The sequence below is a fragment of the Octodon degus genome, unplaced genomic scaffold, assembly GCF_000260255.1.
Source record: "Octodon degus isolate 3935 unplaced genomic scaffold, OctDeg1.0 scaffold00093, whole genome shotgun sequence".
Lineage (NCBI taxonomy): Eukaryota > Metazoa > Chordata > Mammalia > Rodentia > Octodontidae > Octodon > Octodon degus.
In genome coordinates this window covers 4,418,129-4,426,973 of record NW_004524669.1, presented here as the reverse complement: position 1 = coordinate 4,426,973, position 8,845 = coordinate 4,418,129, and the positions used below count along the sequence as shown (strand labels likewise).

Here is an 8,845-nt window from a genome sequence, read left to right as displayed (position 1 = left end):
TTCTTCAATGGGCCTGGCAGTGGGTGCCCCACCACATTTCAGTGGTACAATGACCCCATGGGGAGTTTGGCTCTTTCCTAGAATGGAGAACACAGCTCAGAGAGGATCAAGGGAGGTGACTTCAGAGCCCAATCTCCCCTCTGTTTCATGGCCACTAAGAATCACCTGGGTCAGAACACCCTGGGAAAGAGCACCTGGAACCCCCTGAGTTCCCCACACCCTCATCTTAGCCAGGAGCAGGACTAGCAAGCCCTCAGTGCCTGGGGGACAGGCGTCTGATTGAACAGGGACAATCATTGGACAGCCCAGGCCTGTTCTCAGCAGATACTTGGGGGAGGTGTCAGCCCAGCAGGGTGGGTGGGTGAGGTGCAGGACAGAGGTGGGGGGAGATGCAGCCTCCTCTCATTCCTGTGGCTTTGGGTGCTGGCTGAGTCAGCCCTGAGTGACTCGGGGACTTGTGGTATCTGGGGCTTCGTGGGGGTGAGGCACATCTTTAAAAGCTATAACCACTGAATATTTCTCCTTTCAGCCCAACCCTTCCCCAGAGCATGAGGGTGTTCTCCACAGGTGCATATAGACAGCTCCCCTCGGTCTCCTCTGTGGTACTGGAGACCCTGCTGGGGTCACCTCCCTCCCTCACAGGCCATGCTGTAAGCACCCCCGTGCTTTCAGACCCTCACTCCTCCAAAATGCCCCAAGTCCCTAGGTGAGACTGCACTTTTCAGGGACCTGCTCCAAGTGCCCACGGTTAACACTTGCAGTTGTGCAGGGTCTGCAGGTGCCCGCATGCTGTCCATACGGATATATGCCCGTGTGCTCGCAATACTCACATCCCGCTGCACACACTCAGGGAAGCCACACCCATGTCCTAAATATGCATACTGCCTAGGTGACATACTGTGCCCAAGTGTCCACACCCACTCCTGCGCAGCCCTACATCTGCAAGTGGGACCACTGCTAACCCACACAAGAGAGAAGCTGCAGCTGCTAGGAAGCTGCAATCCCTCTCCTTGCCTCCTGGAGGAGCTGTCAGGCCCCATGCTCCAGCCCTGAGCTCCTTAGGGAAGACTTCAACCTGAGGCCAGTCCTCCCCCAAGCATACCTGCTGCCTAGGGAACCAGGTGAGCAGAGGGCAGCACTACCAGGTGGCACGCTGGGACCCAGCCAGCCTTGAGGAGGGAAGAGACAGAGATCCTGGTGCCTCTGGACTCATGTAGGGTAAGGGCTGACCCTCTGTTCAGATAGGCAGGGGCCCCTGGAAGGGAAAAGGAACAGCTCAGACTATAATGGGGAGAGTCCCAGTGGGAGCAAGTCAGCAGAAGAAGACTGGTGGGCCCCGGCAGGAGGCTGAGAAGGGAAGACTGAGTGCTGTGGAAACAGGAGATGAGAAAAAGATGTGGGGGCATAGGAAGACCAAGCCCAGGAGACCAGTGGGAGGCGAGGAGGAAAAGAAAGGACAGTGAAGAAAGAAGGGCCAGACAGGGATAGAGCAGTGAGGTGCAGGCTTGGGGCAGGAGGCAAGGGCAGGGCAGGGGGAGTCATTCTCACAGTTCTACCCAGCCTGCTCTTTCCCCAGGGGAGCCCTTTGCCTCACCCTTGTCCTCCCATCAGAGTTCTGGCTCAGCCAGTTTTCCTGTGCCCCTCCCAGAGGCAAACCCTCCCACTGGAACAGGACCCCTATGGTCCCCCTCACTGGACTCCCCAAACACACACTTCTTGATCAACCCATCCCCACTGGCCCCCAGGAGCTCAACACCTTCTCATCATCCCCTTCATGACACTTGAAGGCAAATCCCCCTCCCCATTCCCACAGCACTGCAGCCCCTGCCCCTCACCCCTTCACTCCCTGCTTAGAACTTTCCAATGACTCCCAGAAGCCCTTGAGGTAGAAGCCCACTCAGGAGGGCATTCAAGACTCTGACAACTTTCCTGGCTTCATCCCTAGCCCTTGTGCTTCTCTGCCACCAATGCCCACATCTGCTCTCAAATCACAAAACCACTAGCAGGTCCCCAGCTCAGCCTTCAGGCCACACATCTGCACCCACCATTGTGTGTGGGCCAAGCGCACCTCCATAGTCCTGCAGCCCCACACCTCCCCCTTCCTGGAGGTATTCACCCCTGTGTGTCTGTCTGGTTTCCCTCAGGTCTGCGAGTCTCTGAAGGCAGGGACGCAGTCAGCCCCACTGGATGATTTCCCCAGCACCTCACACACTCAGCACCAAGGAGGTATCTTATAAATACTGCCTGAGTGATTTTGTTAATGCTGTGTATCTGGACCCCCTCACCGTCTGCATGGGCTAATGGGAAGCTCATTGAGGGTCATGGAGCTACCTGTTGGTTTCCTCTGAGCCCACACCCATGTTTCCCTCTCTAAGAGCTAAACCAGCCCCTGTGTGTGGTTTAGGAGGAGTGGCAGTCTCACCACAGAGTCTGAAGCCCAAGGACCACTCTAGGTAGAGCCGGTTGGGCACCCAGTGGAGAGGCAGGCACATACCACATCCTCACCAGGCCCCCTGGGCTCCCAAATCCCTTCAGACACCACAAGGCAATGGATGCCTTACAGGGCCCTGGATTCCTCAGCCTGCCTGCCAGTCCCTAGGCCCAAGGTGACATCACCTCTTCTCAACAGAAGCTAGAGCAAGAAGATGATGCATGTGGGCGCTGCCCTTGGGAAGGTCTCAGGTTGAGAAACAAGGAATCTGCCTGATACCGGGGCGCAGGAAGACCAGGGCCAGCAGCCAGGCCCGGACACAGGCAGACACACATGGATGGGGATAACAACAGCAACCATGACTATTCTTCATAAAGTATCACTGAAGACAAGAGTCCACACTGAGAAATCTGTAGCTGTCCTCTTGCTTTGTCCTTACCGTAACTCTCCAGAGTTAGGTATAATGCTTATTCTACACACTGGAAATGGAGCCTTGGAAAGATCTAGCACTTTTTGCCTTGTCATGTGGCCTGCCAGTTGTAGCGCTGGAATTCGAGCTCAACTCTGTCCGCTCGGAAGCCTGTACGTGGCCTTCCCACCTCACTTTGTGGTGACTCCATACTCAGCGGGGAGGTGAAGTGGGGGGGTCACGCCTCAAGGCTCCCCACTACTAACAGCACAGCTCCCCACCAACTGAGGCTCCCCAATAGTCTCATCCTCGCCTGCCTTTTCACCATCATCTCCACCCACACCCACCCCACCTTAGATGTCAGTCTTGCCTTTTTCTAAGTTTTCCTCTCTGCATCTTCCTGCTGCTCTCGCAGGCCCAACGCCTGCCCCATTGCACAGATAAGGAAACAGAGGACGCAGAAGGTTAAGTAATTAGCCCAAGGTCACGCAGCAGGGAAGCAAATGAGCCTGGCTAGAACCTAGGTCATTAGAACATCAAGTAATAAAGCATTAATTTGTGTTCCAGACAATTAGGGAATGGGAATTAGCTGCTAATGGTTCAGGGAAGAGAAATCCAGCAGGTTTCAGAGTAAACAAGGGCCTGCTAGGCCTTGAGAGGAAGTCAAGCTCTGCAAGGTGAACCTGAGATGGGGAAGCACAAGAAAAGGCCAGAGAAGAGCAAGGAGATGGAGAAGAAAGAGGCTTTCAAAGTTAGGGAGACAGGGCTGGGGAGATGGCTCAACAGCCTAAGCACCTGCCTGGCAAGTGCAAGGTCCCAAGTTCGATCTCCAGTCCTGCATGCTGTGTTGGCCCTGGAACCAATCCCAGAACTGGGGAGGCTGAGACAGGAGGATCACTATGAGTCTGAACAGCATAGCAAGACTCTTAAAAAAAAATTAGGGGGTCGGGGAGATGGCTCAGTAGTTGCCTAGCAAGTGCAAGGGCCTGAGTTCAATCCCCAGTTCTGGAAAAAAAAAAAAAGAAGAAGAAGATTAGGGAGATAATGCCAACTTGCTTTGTGACCTTGAGCAGTTCTCTCCCCCTCCCCCATTACAATATGTGGATAGAATCCCAGGGGCCAGCCACAATTCTCTTTACTTATTTTGAGATAATATGTCACTGAGCTGCCCCGGCTGGCCTCAAGCATTCCATCTTCTTACCTCAGCCTCCGTTGCCAGCCAGCTGGCCCCTCTTTTTTTTTTTTTTTTTTTTAATCTGGGGATTGAACTCAGGCCCTTATGCTCTTGGTGCCTCATCTATGAACAAGGATGAACTGAGCCTGGATGCTCTGTGGGGTCCCACGTGCCCTGACAAGCTAAGCTTCTGATGGTGCATGTATTGCTCCTGGGCCTTAAAATTCACAAAATCTGCTGCTGGGCCACTGACATGGGGCACAGTTTTGGATGCCAAGCACATACAGGTCCAGCAGCCAACATGGCACCTGACAAGGGGTCCAGGTCCTATGCATCCCTTCTCTCCATCAATCCATCTGTAAGCGTGTGTCCACTCACTACTGGATCCACAGTGGGCCCCCCCCTGCTGAGCTGGGACCCAGGAGCAAAGGGGCCAAGATGGGTCTGCAGGTTCACAGGGAAGGAACAGTGTATCCTGCCACCAGGCAAAATTCAAGGCTCTAGTTCATTCTCCAAGAGTAGGGTCCTTGGAGAAAAGGAGAGAAACTTCAGGAAGCAAGAGTGGGGTTCTGGGATTGAACTAAGTACCCAGCTGAGTGGAAGAACACTGAGGATCAAGAGAGGCACCTGTCACAGCCACACTTAAAGTACATTCCAGGCATCAGCAAAGGGACAGTCCTCCCTCACAACCCGTGGCTCCATAGCACGGAAGCCATGGAGAACTCAGAGCCAGTGGGCCAGAAAACGCATCACCAGCAGCTATGTGCCCGCACATGTGCACACACATACTCACTGGCACATACAAGTCAGCACAGACCCCAGCTTGGCCAGCCATGCCCCTTCTCCCTGATAGAGCCCTTTGAGCTGCTGTCTCTGCAGGAAACACACCCTGCTGGTGACACACAGCCTTGGAAGTCACAATATCTGCTGTCCCTTGCTGGCCCTCATGCTACAGTTCTGATGCACTTGCTTCCTTTCTGACTCAAGATGTGCCAAGAGGAGGCCCACCCAATTCCACGGGGCTTGCCTCCACCCTCAGGAACGTGAAGGCGGCTCTCTCCCCAACCATCCACCTGACCTCCAGCCCCTGCCCTCCAGCGCCCCATCTCATTCACTGCCAAGGCTCTTGGAGCCCATGGTCCTCCAGTCTCCCCGGGCCTCGAGATGGACCCCAGAGCTAGGAGCTCAGGCATGCCGCCAGTCCTCTGCCTGCTGGCTGTGAAAGCCCAGGCTGACCTTCTGTGTTCTACAAGGTCACAGTGAAGATCCTGTGAGAGATGCCTGCAAAACTTTCAGTGACAAGCCCTGTCCCTTTCTCATTATCTGTCCTCAGTGTTACCTCCCTCTGCCCTTATCCCACCACTGCCCCTTCTTGAAGTCTGAGCTCAAGGCTTCATGCCACTTCACTGGAGCCTGTGGACCAAGGTGGATACAGGAGGCTTGCAATGACTAGGTGGTTGGAAGAGCCACCTCCCTGCAGGAGGACAGGGCCAAGAGGGAGATTACGGCGGCGCCGGGCCCAGGGCCGTGACATGCACCTGCCACCGCTCCCGGGAGATCGGGGACCTGCCAACTTACCCCACCCCATGAGCTCATGGCTGCATCTGCCAGGCACTGGCTCCAGGAGCAGGTGCTGACAGTGCAGCCTGGGCACAGAGCCCAAGCACGGGAAGGCAGGAAAGCTGCCGAGAGCTGACACCAGAGCTGTCCCCGTGGGGCTCACATACAGCATCCCGCTGGCCTCCACACAGGCCCTGTGGCCACTGAGCCTCTGTCTCTGCTCCTCCCAGGGCCCTGGCCTCACTGCCTCTGCCCTTATCCCCAAAACAAGGTATGAGTGCAGGTGGCCTTGCTGTGGGCACTGGACAAATGCCCTTGTGAGAATTTGCTAGGCAGGAGACAGTCAAATGCTGTCATTCCTGAGGTTACTGCAGGCATGCAAATAAGTGTCAGTTATAAAGGGACTGCAAATCCCCAAATAGATGCTTCTATCCCAGTTTCAGGGCGTTCCTAGAGGTAGGGCAAACCAGGAATCAACCCCAGCCCCAAAGTCCTCCTGACTCTTGACCTTCAATTCCCCCTTCCCCAGCCAATTTCTGGATATACCTTCTCAAGTAATCCTCTCAATCCATGCTTGGATTAAGAGACCCCTCACCAGGCCCTGGTCAGACCCATACTTGCAGCCTGCAGCTTCCTGAACTGAGCAAGGAATACCAGCTGGCAGCCACAGGGGCTGGATGGGTATCAGGGACTCCCTGTGACCCCTAACTGGCAGCCAAAGGCCTCAGGTCAGCCTGGGATTCTGCCTGGGCTCTGTCTATCCCAGTCCCTGTCCCCACCATGGAGCTTCTACCAGGGCCCTTCCCCTTATAGCATCCCATCCTGCCTCATGGCCCACTGCTGCTACAGGGACCCCAGGCCAGCTCAGCTGTCTCTGCCTCTCCACTGGCCTCCCCAGGTGTAGGGCTGGGACCACCATGGCATACCACGCATAGATGTGAACATGCACACACACATACACACACACTGTCCTCCATCCCCACCCCACCTCCATGTCCATTCTGTAAAAGAAGAGGTACACTGAGGTGACCTCCAGTTCAGGATCTCTGTCTCTCTGCGGTTTTTCTCTACTGCCCAGGCCCAAGCTCTATCCCAGAAACAGTCAGGCACAGATGCAGCTCACTAGAGCTCCCTGACTCCTGAGGAGGGAGGTATTGGCTATAGGAGCATCCATCCTCCCTACCCAGAATCTCCCTCCACCCCTCCTCAGGGCAGCTACGCTTCCTCCTCCCTTTCCCCCATACTCCACACCCCACAGAGAAGACAAAATCCCTGGAGAGGAGGACTTGGCTCAAGGCCACACCACATTTCCAGGTCGTTTTCAAGTGGCACCAAGTGGGTTAGGCAAGCATGCAGCCTGACAGTCCCCACCTAGGAGGCAGGGTGAATTCCCAGGGTAGCAGGTCACTGAGCTGGGTCTCTGGGGTGTGGCCCCTAGAGACTGGCCAGTTGTAGAACAACCCTGCCAAGAGGCTAGCTGCCTGCTGCTGCCCCCGCCTGTCCCCACTCCAAGAAAAGCCTCGTCCCTCCCCAACCCACTCCACACTCCCCTGCTCTCAGAAGCTTTCCCTGGTTAACTCCACCCAACACTAACTACTGGCTTACTCCGAGTCCCCTCAGCACTTAGAGCCAAAATTAGCTTGTGCCCATTTGCCCCGGTTTATACACTCCTCTGCCAATGTTCTCACAGTGCTATGCTTCCACGACAGTCTCTACTGCTAGTCGTGAGAGTTCCCAGAGCTAATTAAGCCCATTTTGCTAGAGGATTAGTCCCTACCCTTAAGGAGTGCCGAGGAAGGCTCTGGAATCTACACCGCATCTCACTTGGTGCAATTTTTTCCTCTAGATAATCGAGCAATCTCACTCGATGCCTGATTAAACTTGATGAAACTCCCAACAGTGAACAGCTTCGAGCAACTTCTCCCCACACGCAGGTTGTTTCTTACTTTGGTTCTTGGGGAGGCCCCAGATAAGGTCATATGGGAATGGGAATCTGTGGGTGTACCCAGAGATCAGCTTCTCCTCAGAGGGGAATTTCTTTCTTCTGAGTATTGAAAACCCTTCCAATGGGCCAGGGAGATAGCCCAGTAGAATAAGGGCTTGCCTGGCAAGCACAAGGGCCTATGAGTTTAATTCCCGGCACCACAAAACAAAAAGAAAGAAAGAAAACCCTTCCAAGGCCAGATCCCCAGCCACACACCTGTAATCCCAGCAATCTGGAAGGCAGAGGCAAGAAACTGCAAGTTCAAGCCCCGTGTATGCAATCTAACAACATAGGGAGCTCTTGCCTAAAAATTTTCAAAACATTTAAGGGCTAGGATGTAGCTCAGTGTAAAACCCCTGGGTTCACTCTCCAATACTATTTTTAAAAAGGGGTTTAAAAAAAAAAAAAAAAAAAAAATTTTTAAAAAGGGGTTTAAAAAAAAAAAAAAAAAAAAAAAAAGGGGTTTACCCTCCCGGCTTCAGGAAGAGTTGCCCACAGTGCTTCATCCCCACCAGCACACCCAGGACCTGCATAGGCCCCAGCAGGCTGTGGCGAGAGACAGACCTGGGATGGAAGCTTGGCTCTAGCACCTCCTGGTTGTGTGGGACTCGATTTCTCTACCTGTAACTTAAGCAGTGTCACAGGAACATGGCGAGAGGTAGCAAGGCTGGAGTTGAGTGTCAATTATCCCAGTAAGCTGGGCGCCATCTGCTACTTTGGTGCAGCAGCCTCCCCCTCCTAGCCCACCACTATCCTCAGGGAAGTCTCACCAACCGTAGGGTGGCATGTTTCTGAGGGCAAAAGACTTCCCCCGGGTTCACGGCTGGGGCTTTTTGCCCCATTCTCGGGTCTGCTTTTGTGGGAAGCATTTTCTGGTATCCTCACCCCACCCGTGGGTTTGGCCAGCTAAGGCCCAGGGTCACAGGAGGAATGGAGTTCCTAGCCCGGTGCACATCCACAGGAGGGGAACACAAGGAGACTTCCCTGCACCCTGCTCTCCAGTGCCTGCCTGAACACTTTCTGGGGCTCCTAGATGCTGAGCTTGGGCCCTGTGCACACAAATGTCAAAGGCAGGGGCTTCCGGGGTGGTTGGTATAGTAGGGTGTGTGGCTCCTACTGGGTCTGAGCCCTGTCACTTGGGACCCAGTTGCCCCAGTCAGCAAACACAGGTCCTCAGCACAGGCTGCGTGGTACAGCAGAGGAGCAAGGCACAGCCTACGGGCCCTCCTGACCTGCCGCTACCTGGAGACAGGGGGTCAGGAGTCTCAACCTAGAGTGAGAAACACG

The 8,845-nt window shown here is 54.6% G+C and overlaps 1 protein-coding gene across 1 annotated transcript; it reads left to right on the top strand.

Annotated features, from left to right (window-relative positions):
• Positions 1-5,459: 5,459 nt before the first annotated feature.
• On the top strand, positions 5,460-6,918 carry CUNH12orf80 (chromosome unknown C12orf80 homolog). Its single transcript, XM_012516134.1, is given in 3 exon segments — positions 5,460-5,562; positions 5,565-5,687; positions 6,833-6,918. Coding segments are annotated over 3 exon segments (312 nt in total).
• Positions 6,919-8,845: the final 1,927 nt, after the last annotated feature.